General features: G+C 43.1%; 2 protein-coding genes across 5 annotated transcripts; one reads left to right on the top strand and one right to left on the bottom strand.

The window, feature by feature from the left end:
- Positions 1–788: 788 nt before the first annotated feature.
- On the top strand, positions 789–11,046 carry ogal (O-GlcNAcase like). Of its 2 annotated transcripts, none has more exons than XM_072660116.1 (17): positions 789–977; positions 1,057–1,183; positions 1,405–1,456; positions 1,566–1,663; positions 2,582–2,712; positions 4,145–4,316; positions 4,710–4,808; positions 4,999–5,277; positions 5,389–5,487; positions 5,650–5,915; positions 6,616–6,790; positions 6,996–7,081; positions 7,193–7,285; positions 8,346–8,416; positions 8,619–8,739; positions 9,972–10,095; positions 10,491–11,046. In XM_072660116.1, exons 2-17 carry the CDS (start codon positions 1,129–1,131, stop codon positions 10,625–10,627), a joined length of 2,058 nt encoding a protein of 685 aa, XP_072516217.1. In that variant the 5' UTR covers positions 789–977; positions 1,057–1,128; the 3' UTR covers positions 10,628–11,046. The 2 variants fall into 2 exon arrangements, with proteins under 2 accessions (XP_072516217.1, XP_072516218.1); XM_072660117.1 differs by having other exon boundaries at positions 790–872; positions 970–1,183.
- Positions 11,047–11,157: 111 nt separating this feature from the next.
- Positions 11,158–22,218, bottom strand: cant1b (calcium activated nucleotidase 1b). Of its 3 annotated transcripts, none has more exons than XM_072660119.1 (4): positions 22,114–22,218; positions 15,305–15,958; positions 14,742–14,945; positions 11,158–13,454 (listed from the first exon to the last, which is right to left on the bottom strand). In XM_072660119.1, exons 2-4 carry the CDS (start codon positions 15,936–15,938, stop codon positions 13,084–13,086), a joined length of 1,209 nt encoding a protein of 402 aa, XP_072516220.1. In that variant the 5' UTR covers positions 15,939–15,958; positions 22,114–22,218; the 3' UTR covers positions 11,158–13,083. The 3 variants fall into 3 exon arrangements, with proteins under 3 accessions (XP_072516220.1, XP_072516221.1, XP_072516219.1); XM_072660120.1 differs by lacking the exon at positions 22,114–22,218 and adding an exon at positions 20,585–20,648; XM_072660118.1 differs by lacking the exon at positions 22,114–22,218 and adding an exon at positions 20,228–20,373.
- Between the last annotated feature and the right edge of the window lie 333 nt (positions 22,219–22,551).

The raw sequence follows: 22,551 nt of genomic DNA, 5'->3' as shown, positions 1-22,551 counted from the left end.
GCAGAGGTGTGGGGGTTCTGCGACCTCCAAAACTGAGCGCTGAATTAAGTAGTAAAAGTACAACCTATTCTGTAGCTTTTCTGTGTGAAAGAGTGAATGAGAGACCTTTCATACAGGCTACAAAACAGCTAGTCAGCTATAGGACCTGTAAACTTTGGACTTTTCATGAACCTCCTGTGGGCTGTCAAAAGTGCAGCAGTTTTTTGCATACCAGTAGAAGCACACACCCACTAGAATGTCTTGTTACGTATTTGGTGCCTAATGGTTCACCATTGCTAACATCTTGTATAATAACCAGCAGTTTTACCAGCTTATGTTGTATGTTTTTACCTGGATGAGCAACTTTTCCCCCACCTTGACCATCTGAAACCATCTACCAGCAAAAGCTGGTGTTGACAACTTAAATTGTTAATTTTCAATTGTATCCTTTTTAAATCTACAATATTTATTCTGTATTTCAGTGTCTTTAACTAATTGCCCTTATTATGTAGTTATAATGTGCACTAGTTATTATATACTACTGGCTATCAAAGTTTTTTGACATACTATTTGGGCTGTTACTATGCATTTAGGACACAGCCTAAACATCCATGGCATCAGGGTACCTTTCTCCACTACTTGATGGACACTGGAGTGCACATTTTTTGCTTGCTATACAAAATACAAAAGTCTAAGATTTGGGACGCGGCCTGCTTAAGGCTTACAGCTGAAAGTCTGCGAAATGGGACGCGGCCCGCTGTAGCGCCTGCGTAGTAGGTAGCTACATCAGGGCGGAGCTTGGTAGCGGTGACAGCTTTGCGCCTGCGCACTAGGTGTAAACACAAAGTGCAAGGAGGAACAAGGTGCATTAAAGGGGGTGAACTGAGGAAGAGGTGTGTGTTTGGGCTGCGAGCAAGGTCCAGTTGTCCGGCTGTTGCTCTGTTTAGAAGACACCGGCTGTTATTGTCTCTCACTGATTTTGACTTTCAGCACAAACGGTAAGAAAAGGCAAAAGGCAGGAGGGGTAGCTGACGTTGGTGTGTGGGGAGGCTTGACTGACCCACTCACTTCTGCTAGGAGCCCTGTCTGCTCACTACACTGATCCTGGAAGCTGTTCTGCCTCAAGAGAAGCCCCACAGAAGAGGAGAAATGTCACAGACGACCTCCTCCAGCTCCAAGACCTTTCTGAGTGGTGTTGTGGAAGGTGGGTTGGAGATGGCTAATCTGGGATCCAATGCAGAAGTGTAGACAAGCAATGTGTGCAGCCCCAGGCTCACAGTGATGAAAGGCAGTATGGGCAGGTATTGCCTTCTGCTGCATGTGTTTGATGATGGTTGTATTGAGGTTAGTATTACATTATTAGCAGGCCTGGGCATTCCCAGGGCTTCTATTAAGAGCTGGTCATCACTGACCTTTGTCTTCCAGGGTTTTATGGACGGCCATGGACTATGGAGCAAAGGAAGGAGCTGTTTAGAAGGTAGTAAACGTTTTATTTGCTTCGACAACAGTCATCATAGATACTATCTATGTTTCATCATTGAACCCATGTCTCTCTCTCTGTGTGTGTGTGTGTTTTATGAACTCAGGGAGCAGAAATGGGGGTTGAACACATACCTGTATGCCCCAAAAGATGACTACAAACACAGGATGTACTGGAGGGAGCTCTACACTTCTGAGGAGGCAGGTTAGTATCCCCAACACCTTCGGTCAAACCGACCCCTAGCTTCTACACTCATTGGACGTTTTATCAGAAACACCGGTTTACAGTTCTGGGTTATGGACGGAAGCTTATCTGTTATTGCCCCATCCATCAGTGCTTAGGACCACCATGCATTATAGCTATATAGCAATATAGCTAATAGCTGCTGTGAGGTTGGTCACCAGCGCTCAGGAGTAGATTACTTTCACAGCTACACTGCGTAAGTAATCAGTTGCAACCTACTGAAAATACTAACATCAAATAGATGGACGTATGTTCTTCCTTCTCAGTGCAGGAACGCAGTGGATGAAATGTACTGATTAGTGAAATGCAGTGAAAAGGTTTTTTACCATTCAAACAATCCACATAATCAATTTCTCTGGTTTTACTATTTACAGGCATGTGGTCGAATGAAATGAACATTTTCATTTTGTTTTATAAACCACTGACAGCATTTTTTTATAGTCCAAATAAAATATTTACTGTTTATTTGCAGAAATGCCATCTGCTCAGAATAACAAGAGAGATTCAGTGTTTTCAGATCTCAGATAATGCAAAGAAATCAATGCATGTTAATATTCATATTAGGAATCAATGCAAAGTTGATATTCAAATTTAAAAACAGCACAGTGCTACTGCTTTACCTGAGAGAATGAAATAATCACTAGTTGGTGAAATTACCTTGATTATGCTCCCCTTTCACTTTGCTGTTGGGTGACTTTCTGCCATTCCTGGTGCAGAAATTCAGGTAGTTCAGCTTTGTTTGATGGAATGACTGGAATGCAATCGCTCCCATACGTGTCGAGATGCTGATTTAAAGAAAAAAATGGAAATTGGTGTAGTCTCTTCATTTTGTCCAGAGCTGTATGTAAATGCTTTGGGCTCGTTTTTGTGTCATTAAAGAGCAACTGATGACCCTCATCACTGCTGCAAAAGCGCGAGACGTGGAGTTCGTCTATGCCATCTCGCCCGGGTTGGATATCACATTCTCCAACCCCAAAGAGGTGGCAGCTCTGAAGAGGAAGTTGAGCCAGGTAATGTTCCTTTGCTGCTGTGAGTTATTAATCTTTGACTGGATGAATGTATGTTATATGTTTTAAAAGACATCAATTTACAGGAATCTTAGCAATCTTACAGGAACTGGGACTAAACGAATACACTGCCACAGGCCACTTTTATGATCCAGACTTGAAAGTACATATTATTGAGTGTGCCCAAATGCAGCCTGTTCATTTATTATGAATGATACTATAGTATGCATTGCAGATCGCAGCTGCATTTTGCATACTGTTGCCATATGGCAACAATTATTATTGTATAGCATCTAGACTAATGGTATTGTAACAGCCTGCAGATTGTGTTTAAGCTTTTACCCTGAAGTTGTGATGTACAAATGAATGGTGTCGATCTATTAAAAAGTTTAATAGCGTTGATCACAAATGTTCTGTGACTAATTCTGATTTTTTTTTCTTATGATATCTTGGTGTATTTTTTTTTTTTTTTGGGAACTATAGCCTTGAACAAAATGAAGATCAGATACAGAAGCTTTAACAGAGAAAATGCTTCACCAACTTTAAGAGATAAATGGATGATCAGTCATTGGGCTGGATTACGCTAAGAGCTAAAAGAGGAGCAGATGTGTGTGTGTGTGTGTGTGTGTGTAAGAGAATGAGAGATAGTTATTTAGATTTAATCCATATTTCAGCATAAATAAGCTCTGAGCTCAATAGTAGCGATGCTGTTTACATCGCTAAATAAAAACGCTAATATGTCACTAGCAAGAGCAACCTACAGGAGGAGGTTGGGGCCAAACTTGGTAAGATGGTTAATTTGCGTAAAAAAAAGGTTAACACATTAAACTTTGCAGATAAATCATGTGCATTAACATGTTTAACGTTGACAGCACTTGTATAAATATTCAATTATACACAAATTGTGCAAACAGTCAGGACGTTAGAATGCACCATGCAGCAAAAGGAAAAAAGTAAAACTGGGTAAAGGACTAACCTAATCATACATGCTAATTTTGCTGACATTAGAAGGCACTATACATCTCTTTACATCATTTACGTTACTTAATTAATTGGTGGGTATTTGAATTTCTTCAATGCCTCGAATGATCAGATCTGCTGTGCTGGCACAAGGGGGGGGGGCCTACTAATTTTTAGGCAGGTGGTGCTAATGTTATGGCTGATCTGTGTACACACTTTACATCTTAGAAATCTTAGAAAGCTGGGGTAAGAGCACAGGGTCATCCACACTACAGCGCCCCCTGGAGCAGAGAGAATGAAGTGCTGTCGCTGCCATTATTCACAGATAATCTGGTCGTGAGCTAAAGCAGTGACTCCAGCATATGGCTGTGACGCATCCTGAAGGTCGATCACAATCATCCAGTTTATGAAGGTTTGTCGGATATTTGTCTCAGAACCTAATATGACTGTGTCTCTTGTACGCTGGGGCGCGTAGGTGTGCATGTTTGGCTGCAGGTCCTTTGCTCTGCTTTTTGACGACATTGAGACAGAAATGTGCGCCGCTGATAAAGAGGCCTTCAGCTCCTTCGCTCACGCACAGGTGGCCATCACCAACCAGGTGTTCCAGCACCTGCAGGAGCCACAGACCTTTCTCTTCTGCCCAACAGGTAAAGACAATCAAACATCCTGCCATCTCCCACAAAATAGTGCCCTTTCATTTCAAAACCTCCACCTCACCTGATACTTGTGGTCCACCAGGTTCCAAATATTCATCATGACATTATATATTATATAGCAGGGCTGGACAATTCTGGTGCTGGAGGGCTGGATCCCTGCACAGTGTTTGTGCTTTTCCTGCTCAAGCACACCTGATTAAACTCTCCTGTAATTGTCAGGTTAAGTAGGTCTGTAGAGCAGGGGGATCAGCTAACGGTGAGCTATTTCAGGGTAGTTTTGTAACAGGACAGGATAGGATTCATTGATACTGATACTGATACCCCTCTATATGGATGTCCACTGATACTGATATTCCATCTCTACACTGTGATTTTCTCTTACAGATTACTGTGCTGCATTCTGCACCCCAAGTGTTAGTCAGTCTACATATTTACACACTGTTGGGGAGAAACTCCTCCCTGCGATTGATATTCTCTGGACGGGTAAGATAGCAAAACATTCTTGCTGTTTTTTAATGCAAAATAACTGTAGTGTATTCTGTTAATAATAAACCTGGAATTTCATATCTTTAAATGAATATTCTGAACAGCAGGTGTACTTTATATACAGTGTGTGTGTGTGTGTGTGTGTGTGTGTGTGTGTGTATATACACATGCCTTTTGTTTCTCTCAGGCCCAAAAGTGGTGTCCCAGGACATTTCAGTTGCATCCATAGAGGAGGTGTCCACTGTTCTCCGAAGGCCACCAGTGATTTGGGACAACATTCACGCAAACGATTACGACCCCCAGAGGCTGTTCCTGGGACCTTTTAAGAACCGGCCCACAGAGCTCATTCCCAAACTCCGAGGAGTGCTCACTAACCCCAACTGTGAATTTGAGCCGAATTTCGTGGCTATTCATACACTAGCCACCTGGTGCAAGTCCAGCACTGTCCAGAAAGATGTTTCCATGGGTAAGCTGGTGCTTTTTGTATCTTCTTTATCATTTGGAGAATAAACAAACATTAAGGTCTCATTAGTACAGTCTGGAAACACGATGAACGGATAATGCTGTTGTGTTCCAGATGGTGAGGATCAGGGATCTGACTACAACCCCCAGGAGGCTCTGCGGCTTGCTCTCACAGATTGGCTGGCTGAGTTTAGTATGGCAGATCAACCTGATGGTAAGCTGGACCTGATGGTTGACCCCTGGTCACATTTGGTATAATTCATGTATTATTAAGTCAATTAATTACATCCAAAAATACCAGGTGAAGGGCATAAAGACTGTCCCTAAACCTGTAGAACCTTTAGCGCTCACTAAAACACTCCTTCTACATGGACAGTGTCCCGTGCTGGCAGCGGCTGCCCCAAGAGAGAGCCGTCTGAAGAGGAGCCCATGCAGACAGATGAGTATGTGCCGAGCCCCCGAGAGAATCCGCTCTACACAGCCGAGCCGTTGACCCTGGAGGACCTGACACTGCTGTCCGAGCTTTTCTACCTACCCTACGAACACGGCCCCACTGCCCTCACCATGCTGACGGAGCTCCACTGGCTTCGTGGCAACCGTGACGCAGCTGTTTTTAGCCCTGTAGCACCGGAGAACAGCAAGGTCAGCATTTTTTTTTTTTTTTTAATTTAATTTGGAGAAACTCTGTACAAAACCCACCTTAAAGGAACAGTTTGACAAAAAATCTAATAAACATGAGTGATTACTGACCCCAGATGCAGGCGAACCGCCAAGACCTGTTTGATACCTTGATGTCCTTTGTTAGTTTGTAATGCTAGACATATGCTAGACATGTTGCTAACATACACTGGCTTTGACCAGATCACCAATTTCATGTCTGTTAATACACACTCAAATCCAATTTTGTTTGCTTTGAAAATCTAACAATTCTGTAAAAACAGTTTTTTCCCCCTTTTTTTCACCCAATGTGGTTCTGCTAATTAACCCACCCGTTCGTAACTCCCCCAGCACAAGGCTCTTCGCCTTCTTTGCTCCCCGAGCGCCACAGCAATGGCTGCCCACTGCTCCGGGCACGTGTGCTCACTGTCACTGTGTGTCACACTAATGGTGAACATGGTCGTATTGTATCAGTCAGTATAGAATCATTTGCAGCTACATTATTATTACTGACTGACTGATTGTAAACTGTAGTTTGAACTACTGTAAGTTTGTTCCGAAAGGTGCAGGATTTGGCACCATGTTGTTTATTTTATTTATTACAGTTACAATGATTTTATCATATTGTTATTGTACTGGGCCGGTCATGGTAAAGTGACAATCTTTTCTGAATCTCCATCCACAGGCCAAAGAATGGCGAGAGAGGGCGGAACACTTTGATGAAATGTGTGCTGCAGTCGTCCAGATGTTTAACAGGCTGTCGAACGCACCCAACAGGACCATTCTGTACGACCTGTATAACTACATCTGTGACATTAAGAGTGGCGTGTCCCTAGCCAGAGCGTTCGTTAGCAGCTTGGGTAGGTGCTTTGCTGCAGTTTATCTGTTGTTAATCTACTCTCAACGTATTAACTTCCCAGTAGTTCCCAAATACTTTGTAGTAGTTACTGAATAATAAGGATTATGAATAATAGCTAAATAATAGCTGAATAATAAGCCTATACTACCTTCAGAAGCTCGACCACACTGATGTTTTTTGCCTATATCTTCATCTCTTTGGGCTAGGAGGCCAAAATCCTCCTCCCTCTCAGGTTATAAATGACGATCCAGAGCCGTGGGGCTTCAGAGGTGGACTTTCCGGAGAGTTCCAGGTACACTTTATTAGTTTTCACTACTAATCTGTTGAATGTTTCAAATAAGAAAGAGGTTGAATAATTAAGGAGCCCTAACATATACTTTGCTGACCTGCATTTGATTTCTAGAGAATGCTTCCATGTCACGGGAACCGGGATCTCTTCCGTACCCCTCCAGCCGCTAGAGTGTATACTATTCGGCCATGCACTCCAGCAGACAAGGTAACCGAGAGCCACCTCCGCTAAGAAGCTACTTCGACACTACTGTGACACTATCGCTTTTATAAATGTGACGGGGTTGAAGGTGCTGTGCTAATGCTAATGCCTGTCTGTGGTGGCAAATGCTGCTGTACAAAATGAAGTTTTCACATCAGATGTTTCTGTACTTGGCACAATGCCAGCCATTTTTTTTTTTAGCAGTTCAGACCATGCCTTCAGCTTATGACTATTTGGGGGACTTTGTGCTGGAGTTTGTGTGACTTGAGCTTTGTGGTAGGATGCCAGTCCCCACCGGCTGGAGTGGGGCCAGGAATGATGGAGGTGACAGGGTGGTGGAAGGCTGTGAAGCCTTGTAGACACGGATACAAGGTAGAGATGGAATTTATAGGACGCTAGATTAGTGAGGAGGTGCTTCAAGCTCCTCCCAGAAATGTGTTCCTCCTCCCAAAAATCTATTTCATAACTCCACTATGTGACAAACATTGTGTGTAACCTAAGATTTTAACAGCTTCAGAATCAAGATAATGCTCTGTAGTGACTGTAGTAGGGAGAGTAGTGCTGCTATCGTTGGTACTCTGGGCTCAACGTGGCAGAAAAATGCAGTATGGATCTTGGTGAAGCAAACAGGGAAATGCTTACGGGAACTGCATAACCCTGCATAACCAGTCATATTGGTGTAAAATCCTGTAATATCACTCTACTGTCTCAGTCCAAATCAGCAATTCCACTTCCTGACTGTAGGGGGAGCCCAAGAACAAGAAATGCCATTTCTCCATAGTGCTGCTTTAATCATAAACAGGGTTGAAACACTGAGCTTGACAAGCTTGTAAAATGTTTTTCATATATAAAGAAAAGGGAAGAGGATCTATTCGAACCATGCAGTGAATGATGACCTTGATGATGTCACTTCCTCTAAATGATTAAAAAAAGATTTTAATAGTTTAGTCAAATGAGATGTTAAGTGTTAAGGAGTCTAAAAGGCTAAGAGTTGGGAAAGGCTAAGTCTAAGAGTCTTAAAAATCGTGTGTGTGTGTGTGTGTGTGTGTGTGTGTGTCATTTGTAGTCTGATGTATTGAGGCTGACCAAGGAGATGCAGAGCGAAACACTGCAGCAAGCTGCATTAATCGGTGACCGGTAAGAACACACCTGTATTTGTATTGACATGGTTTGAGGCAGTGGCGCTCATGACCAGTAATATCAGTAGAAGAACTAACAGTGACCATTCTAGCGGTCATGTCAGCTTGATTAGTGCTGTTGCAAATGTAGCCGTCAACTATCAGTACTTGCTGTGTTTAGAGCTTCTGTATGTGATGCAGTCCCGTGTTTGTGCTCTCAGGCTGGTGAATGGTCAGCTTTCCCCATCTAAACACTGTGACCTGGTGCTGGAGGATGAAGGGGGTCTTTGTGGTTTTGCTTTTGCCCTCACTGATGCCAAGACGGCCATGACCAAATCCCAGGTCAGTGACAAGTTGGACACCACCACCAACGCCGTCCACTTCTTCTACATGGTCTGACAATAAACCTCTAAATCTACCTTTTTTGCCTTGTTAGGTCATTGTCCAAATGTTTGGACACCCCTTGTGATAAATGCATTTAGCTACTTTTAAGTTGAGTTAAGTACACAGATGTGCAAAAGCACATACGCACAGCTTGTCGAGTCCCAGTAGAGAAGTATTGCCAATAGAATAGGACTCTGGAGCAAAAAAAGATGGACTTGGTTGGACCAAGCTGCCTAATGCCAGGCGTGGGCTAGAGGGGTATAAAGCCCCCAGCATTGAGCTGTGGAGCAGTGGAGGAACTGTGTTCTCTGGAATGATTGATGGTGGTGCTCCACCCAATACTATTGGAATGAGTTGGGGGGGCTAGGGATGATGAGGTGGAATGGGGTGGTGATCATCCAACATTCTGGCCTCACTAACGCTCTTGTTGCTGAATGCAGTCAAATCCTCTCAATAATGCTTCTCCAACATCTAGTAACAAAATGCCTGGAGATGGTTACTCCAGCTAAATAAAATAAGCTGCTTTTTAAACGTTTTTAATACCCTTGATTTCAAAAGAAACCATGAATGAGCATGTGTCCCAGTACTTTTGTCCATATAGCGTATTTAAAGGTGTTATGGAATTCCTTGGTCTACTATAGAAATATTAAGTGTGTGACTTTGGTTAGGGCACAAAATGCTTAAATACGGTTTTACAGGTCTATTTGCCACCCTGTTATTTTGCCATGGATTAAAAGTATGGACTCCGCATAGGATAGCTTTGTTTTTAGCATTGTAACAAGAACACTTCAATTATTTCTATTATTCCGAGTCTTACAGGAGTGTTGCTGTCCTCTTATTGTTTTCTCTCACCGCAATTTGTTGCTCTTAGCAATCTAAGAGATTGTAGCAGGGATAGCTTTTAGCCTAGCACCGACTAGCTTCTGCGTGCTTGGCCTTATTAAGTCTTACTAGTTAAAGCCAGTGCCTTCCCGTCTGACTTGTATTTGGTAGTCAGCTGAGGGTGTGGATGAAGCCGTGAAGAAAGGTAAAAGCCACTTGTTAGTGTTGGCTTTAAGGCGAAAATATAACAAGTGAAGACTGTTACATACAGTTTTGAGGTTTTGGAATTGGTCCATTTCCAGCTCTGTTTTGGATGTCTGGAGTTTCTCTCGAGTTTGTTTTGCTTCAGCACTGTTATATTCCTTTAGTACCCTGAAACGATGCTGAGAGATTTCCCCTCCCTCATGGCTGTTCAAATCCATCCAAGAGTCCCGGACACCAACACTGCCAAGCGCCTAATCAGCAGTGTGCTTTCTTCACTGAAGGAGAGTGGTGAGTGAGTTAATACTTGCTGACAGCAGTGAAAAGTAGTGCATGATGAGACTGGACTCTATGGCTGTCTGTGGAGTCAGATCAGATTCAGATGCGATGAACTGACACACGCTACTCAGCCATACCTTGTTGCTGTGTGTGTGTGTGTGTGTGTGTGTGTGTGTGTGTGTGTGTGTGTGTGTGTGTGTGTGTGTGTGTGTGTGTGTGTGTGTGTGTGTGTGTGTGTGTGTGTGTGTGTGTGTTTGAGAATGATCAGTTTCAATGCAGGGCTATAGAAAACCACTGAACTTGGTGTAATCCCACATTACACTGTGGGACAGATCACACTTGGCTTTTATCCTGTTTATAAAATAGCCTGACTTCTTTTTGTTTTTCTCCTTGTGTTCCTCCCTCAGGCTCCTGCGGGGTATTTTGCGAATTCAGAACAGGCGACAAAAGAATGCTGGATTTCCTCAGGACGCTGGGTTTACTCCATGTGCTCCAAGTGGAGGGACTGCAGGCGGGCCTGGTCCTGATGGGGACTAAACTATAATTCTGGACTGATGTACAAATGTTAGCAACTTGACAAAATTCCACTGGCTGTGTTGTTTTATTTTAGTAAAATTACGAATGTGCAGAGAATCTGAATTTTGTAACTTTGGACATGGGTATATTTGATTGGTTCTGATTGTACTAGCAGTTAGAGCTCCAGGCTATTGATGACAGGGTTGTGGGTTCGATACCCGGACTAGGCAAGCTGCCACTGTTGGGCCCTTGATCAAGGCCCGTCACCCTCTCTGCTCCCAGGGCACGTGTGCTCACTCTCTACTGTGTGCACGGGGGGGTTAAAGGCAGAGGCCAAATTCCATCTTGTGTCCAACACAAATGGTGAATATGCTTGTCTTGTTTTGTCTACTACGATGACATGGATTGTGATTCATTGTGAAATGCAGTAAACAAACAAACAAACAATATACTTCCATTCCTCCATTCTGCTTGTGATGTGCAATTCCAGCTGTTCTGTGGTCAGTAATGTTCTGGACACAGTGGCCTGCAATTTGTTGAAAACAGACAACATGGGTGTTCAAGCACCTTCATTTTAATGTCATTTTAATTGGCCAAGACCAAGAATGTTAAATAATTCTGATCCCTGATGGTCACAACTCTAATGAGTCACATTCAGAACATACACAATATGGACAAAAGTATTGGGACACCTCCAGGAGCTTTTATGACATCCCATTCTAAATCCATAGGCATTAATGTGGAGTAGGTTCCCCTTTGTGGCTCTAAGAGCAGGTTTGGAGCTCTGCAGTTATTGAGTCAGCAGAGCCTTGGGAGATTTTTATGCACTTTTTATGCTCTGAGCTCAGCACTCAGCCCTGACCCCGCTCTGTAACTTCCTGGCTAACTTGCTGTGGTTCCTAACCGCTTCCACTTTTCAATAATACCACTTACAGTTGATGGAGGAATATCTAAGAGGGAAGAAATGTCATGCACCAACGTGTTGTTGCAGAGGTGGCTCCTAATACAGAACCATGCTGGAGTTCAGTGAGCCCTTTAGAACCACATATTCTGCCATGAAAAGGCAGACTGCATGGCTAGGGGCTTGATTTTATACACCTGTGGTAATAGGGCTGAATGAAACATCTGAATTCAACAACAAAAAGGTGTGTCCCAATACTTTTGTCCCTACAAAGTATGTACATTTCAGCCACTATTTAAAAACAGAATTAAAACAGGAATAGAACACTCTTTAAAAATATTAAATCTAACTTAAATAAACATATTTAATTTCCATATTACTGATTCCTTTATATTATTCGGTTTGGTTAGAGTTCAACTATGTTGTGCGTTTTGCTTGAAAACCCCTGAGTCTTTAGCAGCGCTGGTTTCCTCATTGATGTGATCCATAGAAGCCATAAAGATCCACTTGGGCCCACAGCTGGAGATCACAGCACGGAGACACCTGCACGTAACGTGACTTGATAAACCTTCTGCTGGTTCTCTTTCATACGACCTCGTCCGTCTCCCTCACCATGGCAACACAGGTGGCAGGTGATGGTTCTGGTACGTCTCCATGGTGACTCCAAGACAAACGAGTGCATGCACGAGTGCCGCAGGCTTCACAGAAATATCTTAAAGAAAGGCCAAGAGGAATTTCATAAAGCAGGATTTTTCAGTAAACTCATTAGAAACATGTGCACACACATACTGCTTCTAGCCTTAAAATAAAACAACTTTTGGTGTCCCATTCCCGACTAGTGCGCCCCCTAGTGTTTGAAAAATCACTTCAGCTGTGCCTGTAACTCTGCCTTGACTGATGATGAAATAGAGAAGATTTTTCACTCTGTTACATAGCAGTGGGTGCCGACCTGCCTTCTGAATGTTGGCGCCCCAACTGGTTGCCACAGTGGCGTGCAAAGCAGAAAATCTTTTGATTGGCTGCCTTCAACCCTGCCCATGCCTTACTACGTTCCGCCTCTTTTACGCTTGTCATTGACCCCCTAACATGCATTTTTCAATGCGCTGACAGTCCGACAGCCCCGCTGATACTGATAGCGGATGTAAATAACTTTAAAGCAACACTGTCCATGAGGGGGAGCTCAAAGGGTAAAAAGGGTATTTACAGCAGCGCTGTAAGTGAAATACACCTAGGGGGAGCCCAGGAGGATTCCATACTGCTGCTTTAAGGTTAACTTAGGATAACTTAAGCCCACAGTGAGGACTGTAGCAATGTCTTTTGTCTTCATGGTTTGGTAATTTGATTAAGTTATTGTGATAAAATACACGACTCATGAGTGATTTATGAGTATCGTCAGTACAGATTTAGAAGAAATATAAAGTTAAGTTATGCAGCTAAGTGTAAAATCCTGCTTCATGAAATACTTCCCTTAATCTCTCATGACATTTCTGTCTATGACATCAAGTGACCTCGTCTAGCACATAGTGACCCTGCTGTGTCCTGTCCTCTCTGGTCTCGTGAGCTTAGTTTGGAGCCCACAGTGTCTAGATGAACTCCAGACCCTCGTACTTCACATCCCCAATCTTGGTCTCAGGCAGCAGGATGTGGCCATCCAGTGTGAAGGCAGTGATGTAGGTGGCGATGGTGCCTGCGTCCTCTTCGGACTTCAGCGCCAGCACCATCTGGTCATTAGTGTTGGGGATGAACCTGAAGGAGGAGAAGCCGTGGGTGGGCAGCAACGGGCCGACGCGGGACACAGAGATCTGGCTGAAATCGGCAGGGCAGCTGAGCACCAGGTTGGTGGCGCGGCGCTCGTCTGCCGTCTCCTCGTAGCGCTCGGAGCTGGCGCGGCGGGGGAGGAAGAACCAGCGCTGCAGACGCTCACTCCACACCGCAGACTCGTGGATCAGATAACCTGGGAGGAGCACAGAAACATCACAGAAAAGAGTAGAGGATTGATGAGATGAGATTCGATTGTACTCTCCCGTGTAAATAGCACACCCACCTGTACATCGTTTTTATTTAACTTTCTGCAAACAGCGGTTTCTGAATCCGATCACAGAAAACACATTCCGTTTAAGTGTGGACAAGATCCATGTCTGACCACCTCTGAAGGTGGTTTGAGTGATCTGACTGCAATCCAATCACAATATGTCCTGGGAATGTTTACACCTGGCTTTTCATGCGGCCAAGTGCTCCCCAAAACGCATGTTAATACCAGGTGTAAACAGACTCTCAGAGACAGAGAAATTCAGCTTAATAGGTGTGACTGTATGTATAGGTGTCCCTGGACACGGCATTTCTTTATTATGATCAACATTTCTTGTCTATTTTAACCCCTTAATGCCGCAGCACTTATTGCACTCTTATATATACACAATTCAGTAACTACAGGGACGTCTGTAAAAACTGGTGGGGCTATTCTTTGGTAATAGAAGTTTGTAATAACACCGGCCCGCCAGCAGGCCATAGCCTTTTTAAAGGGTTAATTTGGTCTTAATCTAAATGCAGACCAGGGTTTGATTCCTCAGTAAGGCAAGCACACCATGCTACACCAACACTCACAAAGTACTTTAGTAGGAACACTTCTGCAGCTACTTATTCAGGTGGAGATGGAGTAATGGTGTGGGGAATGTTTCACTGGCATACTTTGGGCCTGTTAACACCAATCAATTATTGATTGACTGCCACAGACAATCTGAGCATTGTTTCTGACTATGCACATCCCTTCAGACATCTTCTATTAGTACTTTCAGCATGATAATGCACCCAATGTCCCAAAGCAAAAGTGTCTCAAACTGGTTTCATTGACTCTGGCGTAATGAGAAAATACATTTCATAATGTCCTTGAAAACTCAAGGCATGTTATCAACCAGATTGATCAGTGACTGATCAGCCAAATGCAGAATATGATTTTTTAGGCACCCATCCAGTTTTGGCATAATGTCCATCTCTTCAAATAAGTCCACCTACTAATAATAAAAAAAAGCCATGCAGGCATCCTCAACTTCAACCTTAGAGACCGACTGAGCCCTGCAGCTTAATCTTTACACTTCTTCAAGGTCTTAAAAAATAGAAGAAGAGCAGAATAACCAAAATAGATCTTGCCAAGCAGCAGAACTCCAGTGCTGAAGCTGAGAACACCAGATTTAGAGCCTCCTCCACAGGAGGGTGTGAGAAGTGTGTTTGTAGCATTTTTTACCAGGTGGTTTGATGCCTGCAGCGGTCTTCAGGGCACCGTAATGGGGCACCCAGTTTTCATGCCGCACGTCGCCGCGGAAACCGATGATTTTCACCCACTCTGGGTCGTTGTTGACAAACTCGCCTGTGGTGGTCGTCCACTCCTTCCCAAGCCCACCTACGTACAGGTGCTCGTCCTTCACTGTCAGCCACTCGGCCTTAAAGCCTAGATGTACATTAACCAGCAGTTACTTCAAAGTAAGTTCTTTAAGCAGAGCCACAGAAGAACCACATCTGCTTCCATATAGTATTTACTGAAAAATGTATTGTAGATTAATTGTATAAACTGAGTCATTTATAGTAAATACTGAATCATTTATTATGGATATGGAATCATTTACCGTAGATGGGAAATCATTTATAGTAGATACTGAATCATTTGTCATCGATGCTGAATAATTTATCCTACATACTGAATACTTTTTGACGATATGGAATCACATATAGTAGATACTAAACAACAGGTCTAACAATTGAAACAAAAACCCTCAATAAGTTCAAAACCAGAAAATAATCTCCTCTCACCTTTGGGGACGGTGCCATCTCCGTCAGTTAAGATAACCCATGGCACAGGTTTGTCTTCATCGATGCGGTACACAACACCTGTACGGTCATCCACACTGTATAGATGCCCGTTAAAGGACACCAGGTCAGAGAGCTCCATTCCTCGTCCTTTTTCGGACAGGTGGCTCTCCAGCACCACAGTTTTTGGGTCCCACTCCACCGACACTTCGTCCCCACTGTTCGACACCAGCAGGTGGCCTCGGCGCAGGTAACTAAACCAGGTGTTTTGGCTTTTTTTGCGCGAGTTTGTGTCCAAGTCTGCGATCACCCCGATGCGGTAGCGGATGCCAGTGGCTGTGTGCTCCGGAGGGGTTAGAGGGTACGTATCATTATAACGCATCTTGGACCACTCGTCTGTGTCCCGCTGCAGACGGCGTGACCTTACATCGCCACCGGCGCTGCGATGCTTGGCAAAGTGCTGGGTGTCTTCTGTGGAGCCTCCTACTGTTTGGTGCAGGTAGAGCAGCAGGCCCAGGGCTAGCATGGTTACCACTGTGATGGCCCTCCATCTGAAATGAAAGCGAGTGTCGGAGGCACTGCTGCTGATGGAGGCCAAGGAGGGCAGGCCACGGGTGGAGGATCGTGTGGAGGTCATTGAGTCATCAGGAGGTGAAGCTATACAGAGAGAGAGAGAGAGAGAGAGAGAGAGAAATCAAGAGCCAGTGAGAGAGTATTTTATCTACTTATCTATCTTTACCTAAGAGAATGTTGTTTATGCTCTACCACGATTATCAGGTTTCATGATGTGGGCGTCCCGCAGGCAGACCCTTAAGATGAAATCTTGATAGAAGGAAACAGGCCTGCTGCCTCTCAGCTTGCACCACAAAACACAGCAGTGGGGCTGCAGAGTATGGACTTAATAGTAAAACTTAATGCTCATTTAATAGTGCAATTGATGTTGCCATGCATTTTTAAAATTCTATTCTGTGAGCTATACTCATGTATGTGTTTTTTTTCTGGTCAATTGTTTACAATAGTGTAGAAGGTTATATCTGGTGTAATTTTAATAAAGAAACGAATCAGCTCCATTAAAAAAAAACAAGCCATTTAATACAAAGCAAGTTTGTCTATTTTATCATAGATAAAATGTTCTAATGGAGAACCACTACCACTTTGTGTAGGAGTGTTATTATTAATGTTTATTCTAATATCAGTGTTTTACCGAACAACTAAACACGAAAACAAGCCCAGATCAGCAGCTTTTAACTCAAATTTTTAAATGTGTCTAAAACTATATTTAAAGGCCACTGTTTTATCAATAATTGACATTTGTTACATTACATGACTGCCTTAATTCATCATGGCAGCCAGAGCAGCACTCTTCGGGAACACAGATACATAAAATCCACTGTGCTTATTTGGTTAAGCTTATTTACGTATCGTAGATGTCTGTTTCACCAAGGCTGATAATGAGAGAACTATTAACAAACAGTTCACAGGGCAGCTGGGGATAATCTGGAATTAATGAAATAGTTTGAGTTTGACAAACACAAAGCACCACAGCTCTTGCATTGATTCCTTGGGTTTACAAACACAAGTGCTCAGTTACGCAATTCACAGTAGCACAGCCTTTCACCTCCTAAAGCTTGATATTGACTTTTCCTTATTTGCCTGTGATTCAGAAATGCACAACCAAACCCAGTGGAGCAAATGTGATGTACGCAAGTGAAGAAGTAGAACAATACTCAGAAATAAAGTAGGGCAGCCTCTAACTATTTTCCTAGCGATTAATTGATGTATTATTTTGTTGATTCATCTAAATTATTCATTTTTCTCCAAAAATGGTCAATTGAGTATTTAAAATGGTTATTTATTGACAAAACTGTATAAATAAAGGTTTAAATATTAAGAGCAAAACTGTAGTTTTAAACAGAACAGTCAGCAGTGCAGTGGGGCATTTACACCCCTTATCTGGTGAGATCTAGTGTATTTATGCCGTTCCTTACACAAAGAAATCTGCTTAAAATAATGGCTGAATAGAGTAATTAGATATGGTCTATATTCAGTCAAGCCGAAAGTGCATGCACACACATGCTGGCACCGTTAATCAACAAAAATGCCCAGATATATAATGCCCAGAATATATAATTTACATAATGAGCACATTTAGCATCTACAAGAACAACGGACTTACAGAGTACCCCTAACCATGGTTTATGAGGGCTGGTTCACACCTACTGTGGACGTAAAGCCAAAGTGCCGTAACTGCGGACGGAACAGGTGATCGTGTATGGCTGGAGTACTGCTGATGTATGCCTTTAAACCTTTGCCCAGTGTCCAAACCACAAGCTAATTTCAAGTGATCTCATACTTTAATGCCGTCTGTCTTTGGAAATTTGGAAACATCTATTTTGAAGCCGAGTCGGACTCCCCAGCTGTCCCAGTTGTTTTTTCAGAACTGTACCTTTAAATGGAGCTGAGACGGAAACGGACTGGAGCCAGAAACTACTGACCTCATGAAGCAGTTACGTAGTGTTAATGGGAAAAGGCATCTGATATTTAAACTGAAGTATTTTAGACATCTAAAAACCTTAAAAAAAAAAAAAAAATGTTAAAACGATGTGTCTGGTTAAAATATTCACCGACCACAGCGACTAACCGTAGCATCCCTACACAATTTACAGTAGCGCTCCACATTACATTCAAGCAAGTCAATGGAACAGAAACTGCAAGTGTGTTTTACCTCCCCTGCTTAAATCAGCATTTCCATAGAGAATACCTGACTCCCATCCTGTGTTATACCTCAGAGACTAATTAGCTAAGGAGCAATATCAAATAACATGGGCTACAAGTAAACTAATCGAGTAATTACAGCATAATAATGTGTGCTCTCATTGCGTAATTATAATATAATAAGGGCCACGAAAAACAACAGCAATGTGAAGGATGAAATTGGGGAATGCGTGTCCAGGGCAGTTTCTCCGTCTTTGCATTCAGTCCATTATCTGAGCTCCTAATCTGCTGTACAAAGTGCGCCTGAAGCAAGCAAGTACAGATTGAGAAACACTGCCTTGTTCCCGTGCATGTAAAAGAAACCCGTCACAGATGATTAGACTAATGATAGAGGTATCTACTGATTAGTCGAACAATCTGAGTCATGTGTTCCTAAAAAACACAATTCTACTAAAATACTTACAGTTGCCAGAAAATGTATTTAGAAATATTATAAAATTGGGTAAAAATTGCTCACAAAAATGCACTTTTCAAGCCTATTTACCCCCCTGTTATACTGCCTCAGACTGAACCACCCTGTTTTACCTTTTACGGAGGGGCCATAAAAAAAACAAAAGACGAGCTCTGCTTTAATTGGCTGGTTTATGGCACCAGAACGGCTCACAGGAGCCGCATAGCTTGACCCAGCATAGCTTTGTTCTTAGCACTGTAACAAGAACACTGGAACATTAGGAAAGGTAGTGCGACACACCTTAGCTAGCTAGGGAAACTTTAAGGTTACCATTTAGCTTTTAACCAGGTTTCTAAGTTCCCGTTCTGATGTGTGGTTAGCTCTAGTTTGTTTTTTAGGGAGCAGACGCTGAAGGAAATGTGGTAATTGTCGGTTGGCTAGGGTTCGAATTTAGCCTAGCACAGATACCTACTCAGTTTCCCGGCTTTAGCGTCCTCAGTGTCTGCAGACACTGGCACAAGAAAAGTTGAGGTCACAAGGCCTGGTTTGTGTAGCAACTCTTATTACCATAACCAGGAGCACCGCCAGGGATTTTGGGACCAACGAAAATATATAACACTGGGCCGATGTCCAGCGATGAGCTACTCTCCTGGATTATCAACACCACCATATTCTACAGAAGTAGCTTTTGCGTTTTACCGTTTCACCAGCTTTGACTAGGGTTTTCTCTACTGGTTTGGGCTTTATGCAAATTTTAAGAGCTAAGACTGTGATGTAACAGTTTTGGGCTTCTGGATTTAGCTTGTTTTCCTGCTCTGTTTTGGTTCTGCTGGATTTTCTTTTGTACGACGAACGGCAGTGTTTGAGGTTCACGGTTTGTCACATCCATGTACTGAACTTTCGCTATTAAACTAGGCCTAGATAAAAACTGCTTTCCGTGCTAGGATATCTTCATCAGGCAAACACAGAGGCCTTAAGACATGCTCCATTAAAACGCATATACATATATACCAAATCCCACCTAATCATCGCTGATCTGGAGCGATGTAAGCTGCTTCGCTAGTGTAAGTAAAGGTCAGATATACAGAGTTCCTGAAAAGCTGACACTTTGTGATCCGGCTCTCCTTGCGTAACTTGTGTTAACGGCTGACTACACAATAGAACAGAGGGCGTTTCAACAGCCCTACAGCATTGTGAACACAAGAAACAACAAAAGCCGTAATCCTGAGCTTCCCTCAAGTTACACTGCCATAATTTCCCTGTGAAATGGAATTTTCCACACCAGCATTTCTGTTTGCTTCATTTTAAAGAAGGCCTGGGGCAGGAAGTGATCGATCTGCAAGAGCTAATCTAAGGAGACTCCAATAGTTATTTACTGGATCACAAAGCTGTTTGGGTTGTAAACAAACTGGGACGCTACGCTCTTGAGCTACAACATGAAGGTGCTTCAAATGGTTCCTTGGGTGATGCGATAGGAGAACCGTAATTTTTGTAATTGGGCTGAGAGTATGAGGAACCTTCATATTGATAAAGAAACTTTACATCTTAAAAAAGGCTCTTTATTAGTAATAATCCACCCCAGGATTTTGTTCCAACTGCCTGGGCAGCTCTGCTGCAGCTGAGCTGCAGCAGAGCTGCCCAGGCAGTTGGAACAAAATCCTGGGGTGGATTCTTACTGTCTGGACCTATAGTGTCCATCACTTCTCCTCACACACATATAACTCTATCCAAACATGTCTGTGTACCATTACTTAGCCTACCCTTCCTTCTCTCCTTTGCTCTTCTCTCCTCTTTCTTCCTTCTGTCCATTCACAAGGCTGTCGCTTGCTTGCTTACTTGCTTACTTGCAGGAACAAACTGACTCTTTCTCCTTCTCTCCCTCTCGCATATAATCCTCTCCCTCTCTGTCCTCATCTGCTAAGCAAGAGTCCAGCCCTGCAACAGTGACTAAGCCAAATTTTGCTGAACTTTACCTGTACAGAGATCTGGACTTTTACCTGCATGGATTATTGATTAGCTTGGGCCCCGTCTCGGTCGCAGACGGCGGCTGTAAGCCTCTGCTGTGTAGACGGCCGGACGGGGAGACTGAATAAACCCACACAGAAAGCTGTTATCACCTGCCTGTCAGGGCGTCTGAAGCAGTGGTTCTCAAACCCGCCCTCGGGGACCTCAGACAGCCCGCATTGTCGCTCAAACCTCAGTGTCGCACCACTGACACTGACTATCTTCATCTACGGTGGCATCTGTCAAGGGGTGGGACCTACATGTTAGGTGGCAAGTGATCAGTCAGTTCTTGAAGGTGATGTGTTAAAAAAGCAAGGACAATGGGCAAGTGTGTGTGTGTGTGTGTGTGGGTAGATGACCGGGTCAGAACATCTCCAAAACATCAGGCAGGTCAGGTCAGAACCTACCAAAATTGCTCCAAGAAAGGCCAACTAGTGAACCCGTCTCATTAATGCGATCCTTGGAGGCCCCACCTTAGACCCCAACGTTAGTCTTGGTGTCAGATACCTCAGGACGCCTTCAGAGGTCTTGTGGAGCCCAGGCCTCATCTGAATGGTCAGATCTGCTGTGGCGGCACAAGGGGGACATGCTCAATTTTAGAATATTAGGCAGTTGATGCTGAGCGAGGGCCGATTTGAGAAGCACTGCTCTAGAGGATAACAGCAGCGAAGGTGTTTTCACTGTAAATGCAATAAACCATTCACGCAGCAGCCTTCTACACTCATTCATCATTAAAGAGCCCATATGCCACATTTTCTTCTGTTTGTTTTTGTGGTCACCATTCATTTTTACCTTAACCTGTATTATGTTGTGCAGTATTTGTGAGAAGTTACTGCAAATGCTTTGTTGTTTGGACAAATATGAACTAGAAAGTAAAAGTATGTTTTTTTTCCAACACCAAGCTAAGAAAAATCCCATATTGCTCCTTTAATTTCTGTCTTTTCTGGCCACTCAAACGCAGTCTTCTTATATGTGACTGAACGTTCCCTCAAGCTGGAAGAACTAATTAATAATTACTTCTGGATTAATAATGTAACACTTTAGAGGTAAGCGAGAGGCTGGAGTCAGTATTAACACTATCTTCACCTTCTTGCTCCGGGTTGGGAAGCTTTTAGGCCTGGAGAAACTAAAAAAAACTAAAAAAAACTAAAACTAAAAAAGAAATGTCTTGCAGAAATGTATTGAAATTAAATAATGAAATTAGAGGTAAAATTGTAAATATATAAGGATATTAAAGCCTCCTCTGAATACTGAGTTCCCCACATACCTGCTGTGGTCCAGCCATATAGCCAGAGTCATTTGGGTCCAACAGAGCAGAACTGAAGGACCCCCAGACCCAAAACAAGGGCAGTACTCTATGACTCAGGTTACACACTGCTTATAACACTATAACAGCCCATTATTACAACATTTCCCGCTTAGCTTTGCCAACCAGGCGCTTCTAAGGCTGGCTGGACCCTAATATTGCGGCTGTCTCTTGGAGGACTGGAGGCGCTCAGGGTTAAATGGTGTTAACCGGTTTTACTGGCCGGGCTAACCAGACTAACGATTAGCTAAAGGGGTTCAAAGCTTAGGAGAAAGGAGGCAATTCCAGTGTACAAATGCTAGTGTTTTTGTGGTAGATAAAATATAAAATACATACGGCACAGGGAGGCCTCCAGTGTGGCTTTTTTGGGGTGAAATCTTCAGGCAGTTTGAAGCTCTATATCCGCTCCATCGTTTACAGACGCCGAGCTCAGCCGGCGCTCCCTCCGCCACTGAATGAAGTGTTATGGTATTTTCACACCCGTATTCGGGCAAGCCCCGCCTCCTGCGCAGCGATTGGCTAGTGGGTCATACTCACAAGCAGCGAGTGCAAATAAAATAAAAATAAATACAAGATAAAACGTTGAATTGGATAAAAATATAAATAAAAATAATTAAAGTAAAGAAAAAAGTATTTTTTTATATATAATTATGTAAAATAACCATTCAACTTTTTCTATTTAAAAAAATGTAAAATATTGTGGAGGAAAACCTCGTCTGTTCCATCTTATCTGCCTATAATTGATGGGTCCAACCGTAAAAGTAATGCTAATAA

Source organism: Salminus brasiliensis, chromosome 17, assembly GCF_030463535.1.
Source record: "Salminus brasiliensis chromosome 17, fSalBra1.hap2, whole genome shotgun sequence".
Classification (NCBI taxonomy): domain Eukaryota; kingdom Metazoa; phylum Chordata; class Actinopteri; order Characiformes; family Bryconidae; genus Salminus; species Salminus brasiliensis.
Note: the sequence above shows the minus strand (reverse complement) of the source record. Positions and strands in the feature narration are given on the sequence as shown.

Excerpts from the sequence above, each read along its gene's own strand:
- ogal (XM_072660116.1), top strand. The coding sequence starts at position 1,129 with ATGTCACAGACGACCTCCTCCAGCTCCAAGACCTTTCTGAGTGGTGTT. Across the intron at positions 7,286-8,345 it reads CATGCACTCCAGCAGACAAG|TCTGATGTATTGAGGCTGAC; the intron begins GTAACCGAGAGC and ends TGTCATTTGTAG. Across the intron at positions 8,740-9,971 it reads CGGCCATGACCAAATCCCAG|TACCCTGAAACGATGCTGAG; the intron begins GTCAGTGACAAG and ends ATATTCCTTTAG.
- cant1b (XM_072660118.1), bottom strand. The coding sequence starts at position 20,276 with ATGGACAGAAGGAAGAAAGAGGAGAGAAGAGCAAAGGAGAGAAGGAAG. Across the intron at positions 15,959-20,227 it reads AGCAAAGGAGAGAAGGAAGG|CTTCACCTCCTGATGACTCA; the intron begins GTAGGCTAAGTA and ends CTCTCTGTATAG. Across the intron at positions 13,455-14,741 it reads TGCAGGCATCAAACCACCTG|GTTATCTGATCCACGAGTCT; the intron begins GTAAAAAATGCT and ends TGCTCCTCCCAG.